This window comes from Vipera ursinii (assembly GCF_947247035.1).
Source record: "Vipera ursinii genome assembly, chromosome: 3".
Lineage (NCBI taxonomy): Eukaryota > Metazoa > Chordata > Lepidosauria > Squamata > Viperidae > Vipera > Vipera ursinii.
The window spans coordinates 42230459-42256814 of NC_139516.1; the positions used below are offsets into that span (position 1 = coordinate 42230459).

General features: G+C 39.2%; 2 protein-coding genes across 3 annotated transcripts in view; one reads left to right on the forward strand and one right to left on the reverse strand.

The window, feature by feature from the left end:
* Positions 1–26356, reverse strand: part of LOC310638298 (C4b-binding protein alpha chain-like) — a 51132-nt gene that overhangs the window by 895 nt on the left and 23881 nt on the right. The window contains exons 9-16 of one of the 2 annotated variants that reach the window (XM_083359253.1): positions 21720–21908; positions 20776–20872; positions 20451–20536; positions 10075–10272; positions 7956–8138; positions 5134–5184; positions 3583–3615; positions 2952–2975 (exon numbers count right to left, since the gene is read on the reverse strand). In XM_083359253.1, the coding sequence (XP_083215379.1) occupies positions 2952–2975; positions 3583–3615; positions 5134–5184; positions 7956–8138; positions 10075–10272; positions 20451–20536; positions 20776–20872; positions 21720–21908 (861 nt within the window). Of the gene's footprint in view, positions 1–2951; positions 2976–3582; positions 3616–5133; positions 5185–5230; positions 5570–7955; positions 8139–10074; positions 10273–20450; positions 20537–20775; positions 20873–21719; positions 21909–26356 lie in introns of those variants that run through there. The other variant, XM_083359254.1, reaches the window with a different exon arrangement.
* On the forward strand, positions 23303–25447 carry LOC310638307 (uncharacterized protein). The gene is made up of 2 exons (XM_083359280.1): positions 23303–24933; positions 24970–25447. Exon 1 carries the CDS (start codon positions 23742–23744, stop codon positions 24792–24794), a length of 1053 nt encoding a protein of 350 aa, XP_083215406.1. The 5' UTR covers positions 23303–23741; the 3' UTR covers positions 24795–24933; positions 24970–25447.

Consider the following 26356-nt stretch of genomic DNA (forward strand, 5'->3'; position numbering starts at 1 on the left):
ACCTCATAGAACAAGTGGTTCCTTAAAGTATTGCCTAATTTTTGGGAATTAGAAAGATGATTTTTCACATTTGAGTTTCCCTTAAAAATAAAATCTCCCAAAATTGGGCTGGAGAGATTTATGGACAGCATTTGTTTTGTCCCTTTTCACATTTATCCTTCTACCACTAGTACTGCATAGGGTCAAAAACGTTGGCTTTCCCCTTTGGGTGATAACATTGCCAGAACAAAGAATAGAGGAGAAGGGAAGGGAGAGTGGAGGGAAGGTAGGGGAGGGGGAGAGGACAGGAGGGGACAGGAGAGAAGAGAAGGTGTATGAATATGTACGTATGCATGTTTATATAAACATAACAGAATAGATCTGAGTCTAGTAGGGATAGTCTGGGGAAAATGCCATGTACTGAATGTGCCTGCTGTTTCTCCTTCCATTAGATCTTTCAGCTTTTCCAATAAAAATAATAGAGTAAGACTACTAATAAGAAAGGACTGGAAGAAGAATTCTATGAGACTCTTTGATCCTTCTCCTGTCATTCATATTTACTTTTATTTATTTATTATTAAACTTCTATCCATCTCACCAAGGAGATGCTAGGCAGATTAAGCCTCTCATCTTCCTTTCCCAACAAGTATAAAAAGATAGGATTGCCAAAAGCAGTATCTCTGCTTGCTTTATAACCTTGTGGATTTATAAGGAAGATTTTAAGATTTTCACATTCAGGTGGTTTTTATGTGTGTTGATGAACATAAATAAAATAAGGGATTTATTTATTTATTTATTTATTTATTTATTTATTTATTTATTTATTTATTTATTTAATTTCTATACCGCCCTTCTCCCGAAGGACTCAGGGCGGTGTACAGGGCAATAAAAGCATTACATACAAAAGTTAAAAATAAGATTAAATTAATAGAGTATCTGATTTAAACATCCTGAGACAGAGAAAACATATTCAGTCTAACTGAGATGACACCTATGTACTATTCATACGGTTTCATTTCTAGATCCTTTGACCCTATTTCAAGTTTCCCTAAACTTTATAAATTGTGATGCTCAAGACTTATTGCAGTAATCTAAATGCAATCTGATCAGCATGTATGCATTGGAACTATTACTTCCTACGAATCAAGGCATAAAGGTTAATGCAGCCCAAGAATTTGTTGACCTTAGCAGTTGTTGCATCACATGGCTTGCTCATATTGAATGCCGTATTAGAATCCCTACATCTTTCTCACACTCAGTGCTCCCCTGGCAGGTCTCCCTTGTCCTATACCAGGGGTGTCAAACTCAATTTCATTGAGGGCCGCATCAGCATTGCGGTTGCCCTCAGGGGGCCGGGTGGGTGTGGCCTGGGTGGGCATGGCCTACTGGGTGGGCGTGGCTAGAGTGTGTATGGCCTACTGGGTAGGCGTGGCCAGCTCTACATCGTTCGCATCAAGGGTGCCTATGGGGGCCTGGGCAGGAGTGGGACAGATCTGAGGGTCTCTGGCAGAAGGAGGGTCTCAGGGCCAAGGCAGTGGGGGCCGTTCCCTCACTGTTTCCAGGATGGCTTCGCGGGCCGGATGAAACCACTTCGCGGGCCGGATCCGGCCCCCGGGCCTTGTGTTTGACATGTCTGTCCTATACAGTATGTGTGTCTATGATTTTTCCTGCCTAGATGCAGAACATTAATTTCTAACTACTGAACATCATCCTGTTGAATATGACTCAGTATTTTATTCAGTTTTTTTGAATTGTGATTTTGTCACAAGTCACATCTCCCAATACCCCCATCCAACTTGGTTTTATCTGCATGTTATCTCTCTTCTGTTCCGTTAGGCTATTTATAAAAGGTTAATTAGCACATAGCCAAAGACAGAGACTCTATTCAATCTTTCCCTTCAGTAAAATGCAGTGTGTTCTAATTTATTGTGTTGGGATTTTTTTTTAGCCTTACATGCCACCTTACCCTTCTATCAAAAATAGGTCAAGAACAAAGGCTCCTTCAGAAAAGCAGGATGTATGACAGAAATCATAGAAACTGCCCTTCCAAATGAGCAAAAATATTTACTTTTCACATTAATGTCCTTGTGGTAGCATAATTTTTGATATTGGATTTTATGATCAATATCTTTGTTTCTCAGGTATGGCCTGAATAAGTAAAGGGTTTTGTCTATTTCATTTCTATTACATGATCTGCAGTAAGATTGGATTTTGGGGAGTTTGGGCTTCAGTGTGAGCTAGGATTCTGATCGTGAGTTTTTGCACATCTAAATAAGTCAATCAGTTTTCACTACCAGGATTCCATTCACATGAAGACTTTTATATGTATATTTGGAGGTTCTCCATTACACAGAATTATATTGCCTTTGTTGGACATGTAAGCATTAGTTTACATGCTGATAAAGATTCAGGAAATAGTTAGTAAACAGAACTGTAAAACTTTCCATCAACTCAGTTTCTCACCACTCCATAGAACAGTCAATAAGAAAAAAAATGAATTTTTGTCCAAGATGTTTTAGGGGTAAAATATGACAAATATTTCAGTTGCTGAAGTTCATGTATTCTTAAAAAGGTGTAAATAAAGTTTCTGTGAGGTTGGAGAAAGATACTCTCAATTAAGACTGCTGCCAAAGTCTAAATTCAATGACAATTACAACATATCAACACTAGAGAGAGAAATAGTTTAGCACAATGAGCATGTTGAGTTTTACATAATACTGAACCCTAAGTGTTCCAGTCCCAGTGTAATATATTATTTAAGGTGTTAAATTGAAATTGGAAAAACAAAAGTTCAAGACCTCATTTGTCTATATAACTCACTGGATGAGTTTGGGCAGTCAAAATACATCATGCCAAGCTACTGTGTATGGATTATGAACAAATGGTAACAATAACTAAATAAATTTTCATCATTCATGAAAACAGAATAGCACTGGCTACACTTTGAAATATCTCACCATATAATTACTTACCAAGTGCTGTAGTTTTGTTACATTCTAAAAGAGAAAAAAAAGGGGAAGAGAAATGAGTTAAACTTTTGACCCTCATTGGAATCAATGTATGCTTTCTCTTTCTGGTTTATTTAAAATATCATTATCATTTGTTATTAAAAAATAGAGAGCCAGTGTAGTGTGGTGAGTAAAGTGCTAAATTGTGAATTTCAATATGTGAACTAAAATGTGTACAGTGTACAAAAAGGACTCCCTGAAACAAAAATGGAAAAATACTAGGAGTAACATCACATTACAACCAGTACTATTGAAAGCTTTGATCTGAAGGTTACTTTTGGTGGTGGGGGCCTAAATTGGGCTAAATTGCTCTCCATTTGATCTAATTTTGGACAAGCCACTTTGCACAACAGATAGAAATATGGTGATGAATATGAAAAATGGACTTTGTTGTGTCTATGTTGCCTGGAAGGATACGAAGATTGTACAATTGTTTCCATACAAGTGTTGAATTGAAGAAAATGCCATTTCTGTTTTTTTGTTTTTTTCATTCTTTCCCAAGTCTTTTATTACAATTTTATTTTATTTCTATTTGAAAAGAAACCATCTTGCTAGTACAAGTGCATTAGGTCACCTCATACTATTTTAGTCTTACCTGCATAATCTTTTGAAGTTGTAGCTGGCTTTTCTGTAATTTGAGAGAAAATGTTGATAAAATAAAATTCATTTTGAAAACATACAGTCCATAGGGGTGAAACGGAAATATTTTTTAGCAATATATAAAGAAATAGTTACTTTCTTGCACCTTTTTCCTTTCTTTTTCTTTTTTTAGTTCATATTATCTTTTAATGTTCTAGCTAAACTTTTAATAAAATCGTTATGAAAAATATTTTAACTCTGAGCAAGGGAGAGCCAAATAAATGATTTCTAAAGAAAAAAAAGCTCTACCTTTTAATGAAAATCTGTGATATAGCAAAAAATAAAATTAAAAAAAATACTGTGTAGAGTTATCAATAATAATATAATATAATATAAAGTTGGAAGGGACCTTGGAGGTCATCTAGTCCAACCCCCTGCTCAGGCAGGAAACCCTATACCATTTCAGGCAAATGGCTGTCCAGTCTCTTCTTAAAAACCTCCAGTGTTGGAGCATTCACCACCTATGGAGGCAGGTTGTTCCAGTGGTTAATTGTTCTAACTGTCAGGAAGTTTCTCCTTAGTTCTAGGTTGCTTCTCTCCTTGACTAGTTTCCATCCGTTGCTTCTTGTCCTGCCTTCAGGTACTTTGGAGAATAGTTTGACTCTCTCTTCTTTGTGGCAACCCCTGAGATATTGGAACATTGCTATCATGTCACCCCTCACCCTTCTTTTCATTAAACTACACATACCCAATTCCAGCAACCGTTCCCTATATGTTTTAGCCTCCAGCCCCCTAATCATCTTTGTTGCTCTTCTCTGTACCCTTTCTAGAGTCTCGACATCTTTTTTACATCGTGGTGACCAAAACTGGATGCAGTATTCCAGGTGTGGCCTTACCAAAGCATTGTAAAGTGGTATTAGTACTTCACTTGATCTTGATTCTATCCCTCTGTTAATGCAGCCTAGCACTGTGTTGGCTTTTTTGGCAGCTGCAGCACACTGCTGGCTCATATTTAAGTGATTGTATATTGAACTCAAAGAAGAAGAAAAAATGTTTCCACCTAGGGAACACCCATGTTAGGTTAAAAATATAAGCTGTAAAATTGCTTTTATATTTCTAAAAATAATAATAGATAAAATAACATCTAAAAACATATTACAGATAATACTTATATGACACATAAAAGGGCAATTTTCACTACAAAAGCTATGTACGAATGAAAACTATTATTAATAAAGGAGAATAAAAATATAATTAATAAAAATGGATATTCAATATAGGATCATAAATACAGCAGTCCCAAAAACTTCAAACTTATTTTGAACATTTTTAAACAGAAAACATTAGCTATTGTATTTTGAAAAACTGTTTGGGACCTACATGTGTAAGTTATTGTCTAGAATTATTTGGTGTTGCAGCCAAATAAAGCTTTCTTTCAGGATACCCTATTCATTCCCTCTGCAAGCTTCTCTATATAACAAAGACTACAAAGTAGGGATCCTTTTGTATGGAGATTTCTGTAGGTACACCCAAACCTCAATAATGGTTCTGCAACATTATAACTCACCTGCCGTCACAGTTCTGCCAACTTCAGATTGAGGAGTTGTGGAGAGTGCAACTGGGAAAAACAGAAAACGATGACTCAGATTAGTCAGGCAGAATGTTGTATAGTAAATGTCACCCCAAGTCTCCTGTAAGACTGTAAAATATACTGCTCAAAAAAATAAAGGGAATACTTAAACAACACAATGTACTGTATTTAATAGTAGGATGTTTTATTTTCTGTTCCCTTTAGTTTTTTGAGCAGTATACCGGTAGTTACCTTCGACACATTTGGGGATGGCAGGAACCCAAGAACTTTTAGCCCCACATTTAATATGGAGGCTTCCCTGAGCAGAAAAGCCAGAATTGCATTCAATGCTGACAGCCTCATTATAGGTATATGAAGGTTTAGATAAAGTAGTTATTTTCCCATTTTCCCCCTGGCCGATTACATTTGACCTCTGAAAAGAGAAAAGGAATTCAGGTCAAAATAACAGCCTAGGGGGCTAAAAATAAAAAAAAGAAGAAGCAAGTTCTGTTCTTGGCTAAAAAGGATATATAATTAGCATTTGCTTCCCCACCACACTTCTGACCCAGAGAATCATGGCTCCCACTGTTTTGAACCACCCAGCTCAACAACCTAGGGGCTAAAAATAAAAAAAGACTATCCCTTGCCTAAAAGGGGTATATAAGCAATTCTGTCAAGATGAGAACAATGGATATCTGAGGGACAGAATCATTTCTTTGAATTAGCCTTTTAATTTATAGCAGAATTAGAGTTACAGTTCTACTATATACTACATGCTACTGTAATATTTTTTATTTGTATTTATTTGTTTAGAAAATTTATATAGCTGCCTAGATCGCTCACGTGACTCTAGGCAGTTTACAAACAACATAGAAAACACACACACACACACACAAAACACACAGAATAGTATATAAGTATATATATATATATATATATATATATATATATATATATATATATGTGCGTGTGTATGTATTCTATTCTATTCTATTCTATTCTATTCTATTCTATTCTATTCTATTCTATTCTATTCTATTCTATTCTATTCTATTCTATTCTATTCTATTCTATTCTATTGTGTTTTTATTGTTTGTTAGCTGCCTAGAGTCCCATGAGCGAGTAGGCAGCTGTATAAATTTTCTCATCCAAGCAAGTAGGCAGCTATATAAACTTAAAACTTCCCACTCCCCTGACAACAACACATTTAATGGACTCCATCACGCTCTGGGTTCTCCAGGGCCTTATGAAAGACTGTCAAAGTGGGGGCAAGATTTGCTTCCAGCAAGAATTTTATTTACCAACAAAAGGAACTAATAAAGCAATTTAGCTAATTAGAATTCAAAGAGACTTCTATTTTTCCTTACGTTTACATTCAGGCGCAGGCAAATTCCTTTGAATTCATCTTTTAATTAGAATTACAGCCATACATTGGCACTGGAAGAATATTCTGGCTATTTCAAGGTGTTATTACAGGGAAGTAAATAATCATTCAAGGGATGTGGTGGCTCAGTGGGTTAGGACGCTGAGCTTGTCGATCAAAAGGTTGGCAGTTTGGCGGGTTGAATCCCAAGTGCCGCGTAACAGAGTGAGCGCCTGTTACTTGTCCCAGCTTCTGCCAACCTAGCAGTTTGAAAGCACGTAAAAATGCAAGTAGGAAAATAGGGACCACTACGGTGGGAAGGTAACAGCGTTCCACGCGCTTTTGGCATCTAGTCATGCCGGCCACATGACCACGGAGACATCCTCGGACAAGCACTGGCTCTTTGGCTTTGAAACGGAGATGAGCACCAGCCCCTAGAGTCGGAAACGACTAGCACGCATGTGCGGGGGAACCTTTACCTTTACCTAAAAAATCATTTAGAGAACAAAGTAGACCACAGTCCAACCCATCGTGACCCTATGGACAACGTTCCTCCAGGCCATCCTGTCCTCAACCATCTTCTGGAGTCCATTTAAGCTCATGCCTACTGCTTCAGTGACTCCATCCAGCCACCTCGTTCTCTGTCATCCCCTTCTTCTATTGCCCTCAATCTTTCCCAGCATTAGGCTCTTCTCCAGTGAGTCCTTCCTTCTCATTAGATGGCCAAAGTATTTGAGTTTTAGCTTCAGGATCTGGCCTTCTAAAGAGCAGTCAGGGTTGATCTCCTCTAGGACTGACCGGTTTGATCGCCTTGCAGTCCAAGGGACTCGCAGGAGTCTTCTCCAGCACCATAGTTCAAAGGCCTCAATTCTTTGGCGCTCAGCCTTTTTTATGGTCCAACTTTCACTGCCATACATTGCAACTGGGAAGACCATAGCCTTGACTATACGCACTTTTGTTGACAGGGTGATGTCTCTGCTTTTTAGTGTGCTGTCTAGATTTGCCATGGCTTTCCTCCCCAGGAGCAAGCGTCTTTTAATTTCTTGGCTACAGTCCCCGTCTGTGGTGATCTTGGAGCCCAGGAAAATAAAATCTGTGACTACCTCCATTTCTTCCCCATCTATTTGCCAGGAATTGAGAAGGGCGGTTTTCTGAGTTATTACTATTTAATTAAAAGGATTGTATATGTAAGAATTTTCTTATACAAGGGAAGACTAAGAGTAAATCAAGTTCCTTTTGGTATGGAGAACTGTAGAGACATAGGCATATTTCCGATAATTTAGTCAGTAAGACCTGTCATCTGAATGAACAGTGGTGGCCACTACTTGTAGGAAAAGAGTGAGTAGCAGAGGCAATAATTAGGGAAAAAACAGAAAATGATGGTTCAGATTAGCCAAGCAGAATGTTCTGTATTAAATGTCAACCCAAGTTTCTTGTAGGACCATAAGATAGTTACCTTTGACACATTTGGGGATGGCAGGAATCCACGAACTGTTAGCCCCACATTTAATATGGAGGCTTCCTACAGCGGAATAGCCAGAATTGCATTCAAAGCTGATGACCTCATTATAGGTATATGAAGGCTTAAATGAACTAGTTATTTTTCCATTTTCCACTTTTGGTCGATCACATTTAACATCTGAAAAGAGAAAGCAGCATTTAAACAAAAAAAAACAGCTGCGAACAACAGCCTATGAATAAAAACAAGCAGGAACTGCTCTTGGCTAAAAAAGGATATTTAATTAGCATTTGCTTTTATTTTTATTTTTTCTGTCAGTTTCGGAGATTAAGCAACTAGAATATAATATTTGGTTAATATTTTATTCATTTTGTCTTTTTGCAGTTGATTTTCATACCATCAGGTACATGGTTTTCTTTACTACAGGTAGTCCTTGATTTATTATCACAATTGAGCCCCAAATTTCTGTTGCTAAGTGAGACAGTCATTAAGAGAATTTTGCCCCATTTTACGACCTTTCTTGTCATAGTTGTTAAGTGAATTACTGCAGTTGTTAAAGTAGTAACCCGGTTGTTAAGTGATTCTGGCTTCAACATTGACTTTGCTTGTCATAAAAGGGGATCACATGACCTTGGGACACTGCAGCCATCATAAATATGTGTCAGTTGCCAAGGATCCAGATTTAGACTACGGGACCATAGGGATGCTGCAATGGTCGTCAGTCATAAGTCATTTTTTCAACACCATTGTAACTTCAAAGATCACTTAATGAACTATGGTAAGTCAAGGACTATCTGTATTTTCATTACTACCGCACATTTTGGGGTTTCAAAATGGTTGCTTATCTAACCTAGCAACTGTGTTGGATGATTGTTACTACTTATTGTTACAGAAATTGGAAATCTCAGTCATTTTACAAACAATCCCCCCAAAGAGATGAACAATATAACAATTTTTTCATAGTGAATTGAATCTGAATATTATTATCTTCCAATAAGACTTAGTGGTCACTAAGTGGTCACTTGGACTTAGCTGAGAAATCCAAATTTTGGAAAAAGCAGCATATTTATATGTCCATGTAGGGATTGTATAATATTAAATACTATGTGCTACAGTAATATTTCTCATAGTTGCATTATGAATTGCACTGTACATTTAGACCATCTCCTGGAACTATGCTTGTGTTCCTTGACTTTCCAAAAAGGGAAAATCAGTTTGATATATTACTACTCAGTTTGATAGATTACTACTCATCCATACTAATATTTGTAATTAGAATCAGGAGAAAGAGATCATTTCTTTGAATTAACCTTTTAATTAGACCAGAATTACAGTTACTCTATATATTATATACTACTACAGTGTTTCTCAAAGTAGTTTTATGATGTTGTTGTTGTTAGCTGCGAAGTCGTGTTCGACCCATCGCGACCCTATGGACAACATTCCTCCAGGCCTTCCTGTCCTCTACCATCTTCTGGAGTCCATTTAAGCTCACGCCTACTGCTTCAGTGACTCCATCCAGCCACCTCATTCTCTGTCGTCCCCTTCTTCTATTGCCCTCAATATTTCCCAGCATTAGGCTCTTCTCCAGTAAGTCCTTCCTTCTCATTAGGTGGCCAAAGTATTTGAGTTTTAGCTTCAGGATCTGGCCTTTTAAAGAGCAGTCAGGGTTGATCTCCTCTAGAACTGACCAGTTTGATCGCCTTGCAGTCTGGGGGGCTTGCAGGAGTCTTCTCCAGCACCACAGTTCAAAGGCCTCAATTCTTTGGCGCTCAACCTTTCTTATGGTCCAGCTTTCACTGCCATACATTGCAACTGGGAAGACCATAGCCTTGACTATACACACTTTTGTTGGCAGGGTGATGTTTCTGCTTTTTAGTGTGCTGTCTAGCTTTGCCAGAATTACAGTTACTCTATATATTATATACTACTACAGTATTTCTCAAAGTAGTTTTATGATACTGCCCCCTTTGTTATTTTTAAAATTCCCCTGTCATGTAGAGACCCGAGAGCTTCAGCAAGATTTGCTTCCAGCAAGAATTTTATTTACCAACAAAAGCAACTAATAAAGCAATTTAGCTAATTAGAGTTTAAAGAGACTTCTATTTTTCCTTACGTTTACATTCAGGGGCAGGCAAATTCCACTTTCCATTTAGGCCATCTTCTTCAGTTATGCATGTGATTGTTGAATTTCCAATCAGGGAGAAATCAGGTTCGCAGCGGTAGATTACAACTGATCCAACGTAATATTCGTCTTTAGGGTCTGGATCGTATAGTCCATTGAGAATTTTGTCAGGACGCTTACAAGGGATGTCTGAGGGAGAGAATGATTTCTTTGAATTCATCTTTTAATTAGAATTACAGCCATACATTGGCACTGGAAGAATATTCTGGCTATTTCAAGGTGTTATTACAGGGAAGTAAATAATCATTCAGAGAACAAAGTACACCACAGTCTACTGCTTAGTAAGCTAGAAAAAGATGGAATGGACAACATCATCACCAGATGGATTTGTAGCTGGCTGAGAAAAGTACTCAGTGAGTAGTCCTCAATGGTACTACATCCACATGGAGAGAAGTAAGCAATCAAAGATATAAGTACAGGTTAGGTGAGACCTGGCTCAAAAACAGTAACTGTGACAGCGACCTTGGAGTCCTAGTGGATGATCACTTGACTATGAGCCAGCAATGTGCAGCAGCTGCCAAAAAAGCTAATACAATCCTGGGTTGTATAAACAGAGGCATAGGATCAAGGTCATGTGAAGCATTAGTACTGTTTTATAAAACCCTAGTGAAACCACACCTGGAGTACTGCAACCAATTTTAGTCTCTATTCTACCAAAAAAAAAATGTTGAGACTTTGGCGGAAACAATCAGAAAAAAACCAACCAAGATGATCAAAGGCCTGGAGACTAAAACATATGAAGAACAGCTGCAGGACTTGGGTGTGGCTAGTCTGAAGAAGAAATAGGGGTGACATGATGGCAGTGTTCCGGTATTTGAGAGGCTGCCATAGAGAAGAGGGGGTCAAATTATTCCCCAAAGCACCGGAGGGCAGGACAAGAAACAATGGTTGGAAACTGATCAAAGAGAGAAGCAACCTGGAATTAAGGAGAAAGTTCCTAACAGTGAGGACAATTAACCAGTGGAACAGCTTGCCTTCAGAAATCGTGGGCACTCCATCACTGGAGGTTTTCAAGAAGAGACTGGACAGTCACTTGTCTGAGATGGTATAAGTTCTCTTGCTTGAGCAAGGGGCTGGACTAGAAGACCTCCAAGGTCCCTTCCAGCTCTATTCTATTCCTTCCACCAACTGAGAGCAAAAAACTTACTTTGCATTTAGCAGAGGAGAAATCATGTTACAACACTTTTTAACTCTTTATTATATTGTATGTTATCCAGAGTCACTGTAGTAATGAAATGGGGGGCATCGATATTAAATAATAAATACACAACAAAAAATAAATCATTTGGATTCTACCCTGTTCATGGTTGGTTTTTTGTCACCTAGCCATTGTTGCAGTCAAAGGCTAGCCTATAGCTGTAAAATGGATTTTGCTAATCCTTAGAACACATGTTTTCATTAGATTGGTAGAATTGAGACATGCTTATTTTGGAGATATTGGCGAATTAGTGCAACATGCATTAGGCAACAGTGGGACTGATAATTATTATGGGGGAAGTATAAAAATGCTTTGGCAGCTTAATAGATTATTTAGTTGATGAATATATCTTCCAATCTTAGTAATAAAGAAGTAGCATTACTGCAAGAAATTTGGGATAAGCTTCCAATTCTCAGGAAAAGCAATAGGTTGTTACGTATGTATGGAAAGCTGTGGAGATTTCAGGATGAAGAACAGTAATAAACCAAAATTTTGAAGGAACCCATTCTCTACAGTACAGGTAGCTCTTACTTAACAATCAGCATTGTTTGTCATTGCTGTTTTTAAGCAGGTCACTATGTGACCTGACTCAGTTTTACAATTATTATTACAGCAGTCAGAAAGTAAATTACCACAGTTGTTAAGCAAATCATGTGGTTGTTAAGTGAACAGTTTGGTTGATAAGTGAATCCAGCATATCCAATATGCCTTTTTGTCATTTTCTGCTGGAAATAGAAAGTCATGAATCAAAGTCACTATGACTTCAGGTTGCTGCAACTGGTCATAAAATATGACCCAATTTCAGAACTCCTGAAATGCATTGAGGGGATCTGTATGAACCACTTGTAAATTCAAGGGCAGGTAATAACTACATTTTTTGACTCTGTCATGACTTTCTGTCTGTCAAATTTTCATTAAGTGAATAATGATTAAGTAAGGATTGCCTGCACTCTTTACATTCCCCCCCCCTTGTATCTTAGCCTAGACATTACACTGCAACTTTTTGGAAGTTGGACCAAACACTACTGGCATAAACTTTAATGAGTTTAAAGCAAAATCTCCTCTTACGTTCACAATGTGGCAATGCGCTATTCCAGACAACCTTGCCGTCTTTCAGAATACACATACGTGTAGCTTCACCAATAATCCTAAACCTAAAGAAAAAGAAAATCCCGAATATACATTTCTAAATCTTATGTTGTTATTCATATATAAAAGCAGCAGGTAGATGTACTGTTCTTGATTTACCGTATTTTCCGGCGTATAAGACGACCCGGCGTATAAGACGACCCCCTACTTTTAAGAAGTTTTTCAAGGTTTTTTGTCTTATACGCCAGAAAATACTTACATGCCCTGCCCTCCCTGTCCGTCGCAGAGGAGGCAAAGGCCCGACTGTCCCCGCCAGCCCTCCCACTGCTCCCGCGCTTCTGCTGGCCCCCAAGACGCAGCGTTTCCCAGGCGGCAGGCAGCGCCGGAGGGCAGCCGCCACCCACCACGGCCGGTGCCCCTCCTGCTTCCCCCCCAGGCCTTGAACTTCTCCCATTCGGCTCAGGGCGGGGCAACTCCGCCCGCAGCCTCTTTTTCATGTGCCGCTTCCCTCTCACCGTCGGCCGAGGCGCGCTCGGCCCGGGCTCCCGGTCCCTCTTCCCGACTGGCTTCCCGCCTGCCCCTCATGGAGCTGGACTGGGCGTGCAGCCTCTCGGTGTGGCTGCTTTTCCTGGGCAGCCTGGCGGTGCAGCTCCTGTACTCGGACCTGTTGCTGAGCCGGCAGCTGCTGCTGCGCATGGGGCTGCTGCCTCTCAGCGCCGCGCTCACGGCGGCTGCCTGCTGGCTCATCTCGGCCAGCACCGCCCAGCAGAAGCGCAGCGTCGTACGGGAGCAGGACTTCCCTGCTGGCTCCCATCCGACGCTCTTAGGGAAGAGCGAGCCGGCTCTTCCCTCTTGAGGCAGCAGCTGCCGACTCCCGTCCGACGCTCTTCGCTCTTGAGGCAGCAGCTGCCTCAAGAGCGAAGAGCGTCGGACGGGAGTCGGCAGGGCAGTCCTGCACACGCGCGAACTCCCCAGCTGCTAAGGAGCAGCCGGGGAGTGCGCGCGTGCGCAGGACTGCCCTGCCGGCTCCTGCCAGACGCCACCCACTGATTTTCCGGCATATAAGGCGACTGGGCATATAAGACGACCCCCCCAACTTTTGAGAAGATTTTCAGGGGTTCAAAAGTCGTCTTATACACCGGAAAATATGGTATATACAAAATCAGAGGAGGTGGACTGTTTATATATTGTTACATTTGAGAAGAACAATTTAGAACAAACTTACTTTTATTTTTAACTGTTTTTTGTGGCTATTGTTTCTAAGCAACTATTTTAAGAGATAAACTACAACTCACCCATATACACAGGAAAAAGTGACACTATCACCAAGGCGGACATCATCCTCAGCATCTACCTTGCCATTCTCTATAATTGGAGCGGGACATTTTTCCCCTGGAAGAATAATTAGCATGTAGTTCATTCTCTCAGTTTAGTGTAGAAGTGATTTAGATCTGATATATGACAGGGCTGGAAACAGAGGTCCCCACAAAGGGTAAATCAATCGTGTGGGAATGCAGCACTTCTACCTCTGGGGTATAATGCTAATCTAAATCCAGACCAATTTGACAACCTTCTCTCATTACTGCACTAGAGAAATGCAGCACCGCCAGGTTAACCGAGGCATTTGCAGAACTGCAGGCTTACTTCAAAATCACAAAAGGAGCTTTGCATTCTTACAATGCAGTGTTTCCCCACCCCTCCCGTGTCATATTCTTCTGTGACATCATAATACGTCTGCCAAAGGGTTGGCACTGACATTGGAACTATGCAGAGCTGCAAGTTTATCTGAATCCGTATCATCTATATTGAGATTGATGTTTATTGATAAGTATCAATAAATAAACAGAATTACAAAATTTATATAACTAGTTCTTAGTGTAACAAATTATGTGTAATCTCAAGATTGTAAGAGATTGGGTTCCTCAAGGCAGAAGTCAGTAGTCTGATTGAATCCTGCTTGCAGAGGATACATCCTATGCAGATTAGACTCCTGCCATATAAGGTAGTTTTCAGAAAGAAAGAAATTTGCTCTCTCAATTTACATTCATTATTAACTCACCATATATAGTAGAATGCCACGGTTCTCAGCTAGGAGATATGAAGCAATGAAGTTGCTTGTTTTGTATTTTTATGGGACTTTATATTAATGTTTGGGAGGAGCAAGCGAAGGTTAAGATATAGGAAACCTAAACACAGATGATATGTTTTTCAGAATGGAACCATCATGAAGATACTCACCCTGACACAATTCTGAAATTTCAGTCCATTTTGAAGTGTTCAGACATGTAACTGAAGGGTTAATTCCAGGTATATATTCATAACCTGTAGTGCAATGGATTCTCAGGACAGTTCCAACTGGATAGCCTTCTTTTGGGATATCTTCCTTAAGTGTTGAATGAGGTGGCAGTACGGGAGAGGTGCAGTTATCTGGAAATTGATAAGGAGGTTCTTCAAGAAGGAGTAGTAAAGGGAGATTTATAATGGAAGTGTGGGATGATTTATAAAGCCACAATCCATTTGTGTGTGTATGTATGTGTGTGTGCGTGTGTGTGTGTGTATCAAGGAGACCATGTTCTAACAAAATATTGCGGCTAAATTTCCTCAAATATGGCCAGCATCGAGAACCTTTTTTGTTTTTCCATCTGTATTGTACCAGGGCAATTCCCAAGAAAGCCAACAGCAAAAGCCAATATATTGTACATCAAAAGGTACTGGAAATTCTCCTAGTAAAATTTGCCCAGTATTACATGAATTTCAGACCAAAAAGGGAGCATTCGATGGTGGCCAGAAAAGGGGGGCCTGTATAAAGGTCATTTTATCATGGACCCAACAATGCTCTTAAATCTACAAATTGACCTCGGAGGCTGAATGAAAATTTCAACAGCAATTGATGTACTACAGTGGTAGGGATGGTCTCTATATTAGCACTTTATAGTATTGATTATATACTAGAAAAATTGAGTTTACCCAAAAATTGTAACAAGAAACTTGCAAGATCCGGCAATCTTTTGTCTGTAATAATGGCATTGGTCTGAGGCATCCTTCTCATTTTTGTGACTTAAATTTTATCCCATTTTGCAACCAATACTATCATCCAGAGCAGCCCATAATTCAATATGAAAATTGCATGTATTCAGAAGCACTTTCAATATTGCGTTTTTTAAGTCATTTAATGGATACTTAAGAAATAAACCACCATATCACCTTTAAATAAACAAATAAATAAAATCACTGCAGAAAACTTGGTAGATTTAAAATTTTGCATTTGCTGGCATGCTACTTGTGTTCTATCCCATTCTGAAACAATGCATCAGAGGATTCAGAAATCATTTGGATTTTGGTGTAGCATAATTTGTGAACTCACCTTATAAACCATTCTTTATAGGTTAGTTATATCAACTTAATCTGGCATGTCAAATAAACAAAAGTTCAACAAAGCATTGCTTAGCACAATGTACATACAGTATTGTTTTCCTGGCCATCATTATGGTTCGACAAAAGCTCTATTTATATAATTCAGATTTGGAATGAAGGTGTAATAAGTGAGTGTGCAAAATCACGCCTGGTTATGGAGTAAGCTTCATAGGAGGCCTCCATCTTTCTGCTTCACAAGATTTGATCTCTTATTTCAGTCTCATCCATTAAAGAAATTTAAGTAAATGGGATCCTAATCTGTAACTATGAACAAGACAGTCAAATACCACATTCTACAAGGATGAATCTAGGCAAAGCAGGAGGAGGAATCAGGTGTGTAGGAAGATTTTTCATTCACTGGGCCAAAATGGTTTGTGTACATATTTCTCTTTTGAAGAAACTGAGTTGTTGTTGTTGTTAGCTGCGAAGTCGTGTCCAACCCATCGCGACCGTATGGACAACGTTCCTCCAGGCTTTCCTGTCTTCTACCATCTTCTGGAGTCCATTTAAGCTCACGCCTACTGCTTCAGTGACTCCATCCAGCCACCTCGTTCTCTGTCACCCCTTCTTCTATTGCCCTCAATCTTTCCCAGCATTAGGCTCTTCTCCAGTGAGTGCTTCCTTCTCATTAGATAGCCAAAGTATTTGAGTTTTAGCTTCAGGATCTGGCCTTCTAAAGAGCAGTCAGGGTTGATCTCCTCTAGGACTGACCGGTTTGATTGCCGTGAAGTCCAAGGGACTCGCAGGAGTCTTCTCCAGCACCATAGTTCAAAGGCCTCAATTCTTTGGCGCTCAGCCTTTTTTATGGTCCAACTTCCACTGCCATACATTGCAACTGGGAAGACCATAGCCTTGACTATACGCACTTTTGTTGACAGGGTGATGTCTCTGCTTTTTAGTGTGCTGTCTAGATTTGCCATGGCTTTGCTCCCCAGGAGCAAGCGTCTTTTAATTTCTTGGCTACAGTCCCATCTGCAGTGATCTTGGAGCCCAGGAAAATAAAATCTGTGACTACCTCCATTTCTTCCCCATCTATTTGCCAGGAATTGAGAGGGCCGGATGCCATGATCTTGGTTTTCTGAGTTATTACTATTTAACTAAAAGGATTGTATATGTAAGAATTTTCTTATACAAGGGAAGACTAAGAGTAAATCAAGTTCCTTTTGGTATGGAGAACTGTAGAGACATAGGCATATTTCCGATAATTTAGTCAGTAAGACCTGTCATCTGAATGAACAGTGGTGGCCACTACTTGTAGGAAAAGAGTGAGTAGCAGAGGCAATAATTAGGGAAAAAACAGAAAATGATGGTTCAGATTAGCCAAGCAGAATGTTCTGTATTAAATGTCAACCCAAGTTTCTTGTAGGACCATAAGATAGTTACCTTTGACACATTTGGGGATGGCAGGAATCCACGAACTGTTAGCCCCACATTTAATATGGAGACTTCCCACAGCAGAATAGCCAGAATTGCATTCAAAGCTGATGACCTCATTATAGGTATATGAAGGCTTAAATGAACTAGTTATTTTTCCATTTTCCACTTTTGGTCGATCACATTTAACATCTGAAAAGAGAAAGCAGCATTTAAACAAAAAAACCAGCTGTGAACAACAGCCTATGAATAAAAACAAGCAGGAGCTACTCTTGGCTAAAAAGGATATTTAATTAGCATTTGCTTTTATTTTTATTTTTTCTGTCAGTTTCGGAGATTAAGCAACTAGAATATAATATTTGGTTAATATTTTATTCATTTTGTCTTTTTGCAGTTGATTTTCATACCATCAAGTACATGGTTTTCTTTACTACAGGTAGTCCTTGATTTATTATCACAATTGAGCCCCAAATTTCTGTTGCTAAGTGAGACAGTCGTTAAGAGAATTTTGCCCCATTTTACAACCTTTCTTGTCATAGTTGTTAAGTGAATTACTGCAGGTGTTAAAGTAGTAACCCGGTTGTTAAGTGATTCTGGCTTCAACATTGACTTTGCTTGTCATAAAAGGGGATCACATGACCTTGGGACACTGCAGCCATCATAAATATGTGTCAGTTGCCAAGGATCCAGATTTAGACTACGGGACCATAGGGATGCTGCAATGGTCGTCAGTCATAAGTCATTTTTTCAACACCATTGTAACTTCAAAGATCACTTAATGAACTATGGTAAGTCAAGGACTATCTGTATTTTCATTACTACCGCACATTTTGGGGTTTCAAAATGGTTGCTTATCTAACCTAGCAACTGTGTTGGATGACTGTTACTACTTATTGTTGCAGAAATTGGAAATCTCAGTCATTTTACAAACACTCCCCCCAAAGAGATGAACAATATAACAATTTTTCCATAGTGAATCTGAATATTATTATCTTCCAATAAGACTTAGTGGTCATTAAGTGGTCACTTGGACTCAGCTGAGAAATCCAAATTTTGGAAAAAGCAGCGTATTTATATGTCCATGTAGGGATTGTATAATATTAAATACTATGTGCTACAGTAATATTTCTCATAGTTGCCTTATGAATTGCACTGTCCATTTAGACCATCTCCTGGATTTATGCTTGTGTTCCTTGACTTTCCAAAAAGGGAAAATCAGTTTGATATATTACTACTCAGTTTGATAGATTACTACTCATCCATACTAATATTTGTAATTAGAATCAGGAGAAAGGGATAATTTCTTTGAATTAACCTTTTAATTAGACCAGAATTACAGTTACTCTATATATTATATACTACTACAGTGTTTCTCAAAGTAGTTTTATGATACTGCCCCCTTTGTTATTTTTAAAATTCCCCTGTCATGTAGAGACCCGAGAGTTTCAGCAAGATTTGCTTCCAGCAAGAATTTTATTTACCAACAAAAGCAACTAATAAAGCAATTTAGCTAGAGTTTAAAGAGACTTCTATTTTTCCTTACGTTTACATTGAGGGGCAGGCAAATTCCACTTTCCATTTAGGCCATCTTCTTCAGTTATGCATGTGATTGTTGAATTTCCAATCAGGGAGAAATCACGTTCGCAGCGGTAGATTACAACTGATCCAACGTAATATTCGTCTTTAGGGTCAGGATCATATAGTCCATTGAGAATTTTGTCAGGACGCTTACAAGGGATGTCTGAGGGAGAGAATGATTTCTTTGAATTCATCTTTTAATTAGAATTACAGCCATACATTGGCACTGGAAGAATATTCTGGCTATTTCAAGGTGTTATTACAGGGAAGTAAATAATCATTCAGAGAACAAAGTACACCACAGTCTACTGCTTAGTAAGCTAGAAAAAGGTGGAATGGACAACATCATCACCAGATGGATTTGTAGCTGGCTGAGAAAAGTACTCAGTGAGTAGTCCTCAATGGTACTACATCCACATGGAGAGAAGTAAGCAGTGGGGTACTACAAGGCTCAGGCCCAGTACTCTTCAATATCTTCATCAGTGACTTAGATAAGGGAATAGAAGGGGAACTCATCAAATTTGTGGATGACATTAAACTGGCAGGAATAGCCAACATCCCAGAAGACAAACTCAGGATCCAAAAAGATCTTGAAAAACTGGAACAATGGGCCCTATCCAACAAAATGAGTTGCATTTGGGCATTTAAAATCAAAGATATGAGTACAGGTTAGGTGTGATCTGGCTCAAAAACAGTAACTGTGAGAGGGACCTTGGAGTCCTAGTGGATGATCACTTGACTATGAGCCAGCAATGTGCAGCAGCCGCCAAAAAAGCTAATACAATCCTGGGTTGTATAAACAGAGGCATAGGATCAAGGTCATGTGAAGTATTAGTACTGTTTTATAAAACCCTAGTGAAACCACACCTGGAGTACTGCAACCAATTTTAGTCACTATTCTACAAAAAAAAAATGTTGAGACTTTAGGGGAAACAATCAGAGAAAAGCAACCAAGATGATCAAAGGCCTGGAGACTAAAACATATGAAGAAAGGCTGCAGGACTTGGGTGTGGCTAGTCTGAAGAAAAGAAGAAATCGGGGTGACATGATGGCAGTGTTCCGGTATTTGAGAGGCTGCCACAAAGAAGAGGGGGTCAAATTATTCCGCAAAGCACCAGAGGGCAGGACAAGAAACAATGGTTGGAAACTGATCAAAGAGAGAAGCAACCTGGAATTAAGGAGAAAGTTCCTAACAGTGAGGACAATTAATTAAGCAAATCATGTGGTTGTTAAGTGAACAGTTTGGTTGATAAGTGAGTCCAGCATATCTAATATGCCTTTTTGTCATTTTCTGCTGGAATTAGAAAGTCATGAATCAAAGTCACTATGACTTCAGGTTGCTGCACCTGGTCATAAAATATGACCCAATTTCCAAACTCCTGAAATGCATTGAGGGGATCTGTATGAACCACTTGTAAATTCAAGGGCAGGTAATAGCTACATTTTTTGACTCTGTCATGACTTTCTGTCTGTCAAATTTTCATTAAGTGAATAATGATTAAGTAAGGATTGCCTGCACTCTTTACATTCAGGAATCCTTAGATTCCCCCCCCCCTTGTATCTTAGCCTAGACATTACACTGCAACTTTTTGGAAGTTGGACCAAACACTACTGGCATAAACTTTAATGAGTTTAAAGCAAAATCTCCTCTTACGTTCGCAATGTGGCAATGTGCTATTCCAGACAACCTTGCCGTCTTTCAGAATACACATACGTGTAGCTTCACCAATAAGCCTAAACCTAAAGAAAAAGAAAAAGAAAATCCCGAATATACATTTCTAAATCTTATGTTGTTATTCATATATAAAAGCGGCAGGTAGATGTACTTTTCTTGATTTATATACAAAACAGAGGAGGTGGACTGTTTATATATTGTTACATTTGAGAAGAACAATTTAGAACAAACTTACTTTTATTTTTAACTGTTTTTGTGGCTATTGTTTCTAAGCAACTATTTTAAGAGATAAACTGCAACTCACCCATATACACAGGAAAAAGTGACACTATCACCAAGGCGGACATCATCCTCAGCATCTACCTTGCCATTCTCTATAATTGGAGCGGGACATTTTTTCCCTGGAAGAATAATTAGCATGTAGTTCACTCTCTCAGTTTAGTGTAGAAGTGATTTAGATCTGATATATGACAGGGCTGGAAACAGAGGTCCCCACAAAGGGTAAATCAATCGTGTGGGAATGCAGCACTTCTACCTCTGGGGTATAATGCTAATCTAAATCCAGACCGATTTGACAACCTTCTCTCATTACTGCACTAGAGAAATGCAGCACCCGCCAGGTTAACCGAGGCATCTGCAGAACTGCAGGCTTACTTCAAAATGGCAAAAGGAGCTTTGCATTCTTACAATGCAGTGTTTCCCCACCCCTCCCGTGTCATATTCTTCTGTGACATCATAATACGTCTGCCAAAGGGGTGGCACTGACATTGGAACTATGCAGAGCTGCAAGTTTATCTGAATCCGTTTCATCTATATTGAGATTGATGTTTATTGATAAGTATCAATAAATAAACAGAATTACAAAATTTATATAACTAGTGCTTAGTGTAACAAATTATGTGTAATCTCAAGATTGTAAGAGATTGGGTTCCTCAAGGCAGAAGTCAGTAGTCTGATTGAATCCTGCTTGCAGAGGATACATCCCATGCAGATTAGACTCCTGCCATATAAGGTAGTTTTCAGAAAGAAAGTAATTTGCTCTCTCAATTTACATTCATTATTAACTCACCATATATAGTAGAATGCCATGGTTCTCAGCTAGGAGATATGAAGCAATGAAGTTACTTGTTTTGTATTTTTATGGGACTTTATATTAATGTTTGGGAGGAGCAAGCGAAGGTTAAGATATAGGAAACCTAAACACAGATGATATGTTTTTCAGAATGGAACCATCATGAAGATACTCACCCTGACACAATTCTGAAATTTCAGTCCATTTTGAAGTGTTCAGACATGTAACTGAAGGGTTAATTCCAGGTATATATTCATAACCTGTGGTGCAATGGATTCTCAGGACAGTTCCAACTGGATAGCCTTCTTTTGGGATGTCTTCCTTAAGTGTTGAATGAGGTGGCAGTACGGGAGAGGTGCAGTTATCTGGAAATTGATAAGGAGGTTCTTCAAGAAGGAGTAGTAAAGGGAGATTTATGATGGAAGTGTGGGATGATTTATAAAGCCACAATCCATTTGTGTGTGTATGTATGTGTGTGTGTGTGTGTGTGTGTATCAAGGAGACCATGTTCTAACAAAATATTGCAGCTAAATTTCCTCAAATATGGCCAGCATCGAGAACCTTTTTTGTTTTTCCATCTGTATTGTACCAGGGCAATTCCCAAGAAAGCCAACAGCAAAAGCCAATATATTGTACATCAAAAGGTACTGGAAATTCTCCTAGTAAAATTTGCCCAGTATTACATGAATTTCAGACCAAAAAGGGAGCATTCGATGGTGGCCAGAAAAGGGGGGCCTGTATAAAGGTCATTTTATCATGGACCCAACAATGCTCTTAAATCTACAAATTGACCTCGGAGGCTGAATGAAAATTTCAACAGCAGTTGATGTACTACAGTGGTAGGGATGGTCTCTATATTAGCACTTTATAGTATTGATTATATACTAGAAAAATTGAGTTTACCCAAAAATTGTAACAAGAAACTTGCAAGATCCGGCAATCTTTTGTCTGTAATAATGGCATTGGTCTGAGGCATCCTTCTCATTTTTGTGACTTAAATTTTATCCCATTTTGCAACCAATACTATAATCCAGAGCAGCCCAAAATTCAATATGAAAATTGCATGTATTCAGAAGCACTTTCAATATTGCATTTTTAAGTCATTTAATGGATACTTAAGAAATAAACCACCATATCACCTTTAAATAAACAAATAAATAAAATCACTGCAGAAAACTTGGTAGATTTAAACTTTTGCATTTGCTGGCATGCTACTTGTGTTCTATCCCATTCTGAAACTATGCATCAGAGGATTCAGAAATCATTTGGATTTTGGTGTAGCATAATTTGTGAACTCACCTTATAAACCATTCTTTATAGGTTAGTTATATCAACTTAATCTGGCATGTCAAATAAACAAAAGTTCAACAAAGCATTGCTTAGCACAATGTACATATTGTTTTCCTGGCCATCATTATGGTTCGACAAAAGCTCTATTTATATAATTCAGATTTGGAATGAAGGTGTAATAAGTGAGTGTGCAAAATCACGCCTGGTTATGGAGTAAGCTTCATAGGAGGCCTCCATCTTTCTGCTTCACAAGATTTGATCTCTTATTTCAGTCTCATCCATTAAATAAATTTAAGTAAATGGGATCCTAATCTGTAACTATGAACAACACAGTCAAATACCACATTCTACAAGGATGAATCTAGGCAAAGCAGGAGGAGGAATCAGGTGTGTAGGAAGATTTTTCATTCACTGGGCCAAAATGGTTTGTGTACATATTTCTCTTTTGAAGAAACTGAGTTGTTGGGACTTCCGGTGGCTCCGCGGCGACGGAGGGAGCCTTCCCTGGCTGCCCGCGGCTCAGCTGTTGTTTTTTCGCCCGAAACAGCGCCGATCAGCTGTTCGGGCGAATCTGAAGCCCCCTCCTCGGGAGAAGAGGAGGGGGCGAGCCCCCAGGTAGGGGTAGAGTTCTCCAGGGCCGCCTGAGCTTATGGCTTGGGCGGCTGAAGGATTGAACTCCCCCGTAGCCTGGGCTGCTCCCAGCTGGCCGTCGCCTCTGCTCCTGACTTTTTGGAGCAGAGCCAGCCGTCTGCGACCACCCCTGCCTGAAGGAATGACTATGGTTTAAAGGAGCAGGCAGAGCGATACAAGAGGAAATGGTAAAGAGGATTACTATGTTTTACTCTCCAGCTTGATGGACTTTTTTGGATTATAAATCTGAAGTGAAAGTGCGTCATATTTGGTAAAAGATGGCGGCTAAACCACCCCCTAAAACTCTTCGGAGTGCTGGAACTTCTCCCGTGCAACAATCATTATTGCAGGCGCTGCATCCTCCTGATGTACTGACATCAAAGGACTTACAAGATGCTCTTGAAAAGCATACCCAGGTAATTTTGGAATCAATTAATGTTAGATTTGCACAGATGGAGGAGAAATTGGAGAAATTGGAGGAGAGAATGGAGGAGAGGATGGAACAGAAGCTCAAAGCGATGAGGGTAGACATCTTGACTTCAGTGTTTAAAGTGGCTCGGTGTGTGGAAGAATTGGAGGAAAAGCTAGAAGACTTGACTCAAAAGAATGCTATATTAGAAGCAAAAGTACTGGAGAATGAAAATAAAATGGAAGAGGAACTGAGTCTTGCTCAATATTTCCAGATGCAGTTTGCTATTAGAATTAGAGGCTTAAAGGAGAATACTAAGGAAGATCTAAAGCAGCTGGTTTCTGAGGCTTTTGAAATAGTGTTGAAACAGCCAGCATCTGAAATAAAAGGAGGCATGGACAAAGTGTTTCGTGTGAATTCATGGATTGCCAGACAGAGAAAGTTGCCTAGAGATGTGGTGGTATATTTTGCAAAAAGAGAAACTAGAGATGAAGTTATACAAGCTGCTTATGATACTAAAGTTGTGATTGCTAATCAAGAAGTTTTGGTCTTAAAAGAAATTCCTCCAAAGATCTTAAGGAGAAGGAAGGATTTTACATTTCTTGTGCAAGAGCTCAAGCAGCGAGATATAAGGTTCAGATGGGAGATCCCAGTGGGGTTGATGGTGACACACGAAGGTAAAAAGTACCGTTTGGTTACTGTGATGCAAGCGCGTGATTTTTACAATAATGTTTTAAATGCAACGCCATTAACACTTTTGGAAGCTGGAAAGGGATCTGGAGAAGGAGTGCATCAAGAGGCCGAAGATGGTCAGATAGAAGACAACGGTGTTGGAGGAGATCAAGAGACAACCTCATCGGATGAATCTATAAAACAGAGGGTGACGCGTGCTGCTGCAAAACGATCTAAGAAGAGAAAATAGCAGGATTTGCAGAAGACTATGGAACTTTTACGATATAGTCAAGTAGTCAAGTAGGGGGGTGGGAAAAGATTTGGGTGTAGACGCAATATATTTTTATATTTGGTGGTTCTGTGGAAAGGGTGAGCTTTTTTGGATTAAAGTTTGGGGGAATATACAAAAGATTTTTTAAATGGAGGTTTAAGTTTTGTTTGCAATCTTTTTTTTTCTTATTTTTGTGTTTGGAATAACTATAGATGTGGTACTGGAAGAGGAACGGCCGAATACAGAAGAGTTGACTTTAAAGTTTTTTGATTTGGGATTCTTGGTTAATTTCAAAAATTATTGGTAAGAATGTTATATCATGGAATGGATAAAATGGATGGAGTTTATTTAGGATAAGTATAGGGTTGAGAAGGGGTTTTTTTTTTTCTTTCTCTTTCCTTTTTTTTTTGTCTTTAATATATATTTAATACTATTAAGGTTTGTTCCATTCTATATAAGTTTATATTCTATATAAGCTAGAGAGTGTCCTTTTCTTATTCTAGATTTTTTTTTTTATATATACTTAATATTGTTAAGGTTTGCTTTATCCTATATAAGCTAGAGAGTGATGGATTTTAGAATTTATAGTTGTTAGTATATGGTTGTTTAGGTCTGTTTTTTTTTATATATATATATATACCTTGTATTCAGCTCTGGGAAGTAGGGGGGGGAGGGGGGGAGGTAGGGGGGGAGGAGGGAGGGGGGAGGAGGGAGGGGGAAGGGGGGTTCTTTAAAGGAAAATTGTATTTTAAAACTTTTCAATAAAAAAAAAAAGAAACTGAGTTGTTGTTGTTGTTAGCTGCGAAGTCGTGTCCGACCCATCGCGACCCTATGGACAACGTTCCTCCAGGCTTTCCTGTCTTCTACCATCTTCTGGAGTCCATTTAAGCTCACGCCTACTGCTTCAGTGACTCCATCCAGCCACCTCATTCTCTGTCACCCCTTCTTCTATTGCCCTCAACCTTTCCCAGCATTAGGCTCTTCTCCAGTGAGTGCTTCCTTCTCATTAGATAGCCAAAGTATTTGAGTTTTAGCTTCAGGATCTGGCCTTCTAAAGAGCAGTCAGGGTTGATGTCCTCTAGGACTGACCGGTTTGATTGCCTTGCAGTCCAAGGGACTCGCAGGAGTCTTCTCCAGCACCATAGTTCAAAGGCCTCAATTCTTTGGCGCTCAGCCTTTTTTATGGTCCAACTTCCACTGCCATACATTGCAACTGGGAAGACCATAGCCTTGACTATACGCACTTTTGTTGACAGGGTGATGTCTCTGCTTTTTAGTGTGCTGTCTAGATTTGCCATGGCTTTCCTCCCCAGGAGCAAGCGTCTTTTAATTTCCTGGCTACAGTCCCCATCTGCAGTGATCTTGGAGCCCAGGAAAATAAAATCTGTCACTATCTCCATTTCTTCCCCATCTATTTGCCAGGAATTGAGAGGGCCGGATGCCATGATCTTGGTTTTCTGAGTTATTACTATTTAACTAAAAGGATTGTATATGTAAGAATTTTCTTATACAAGGGAAGACTAAGAGTAAATCAAGTTCCT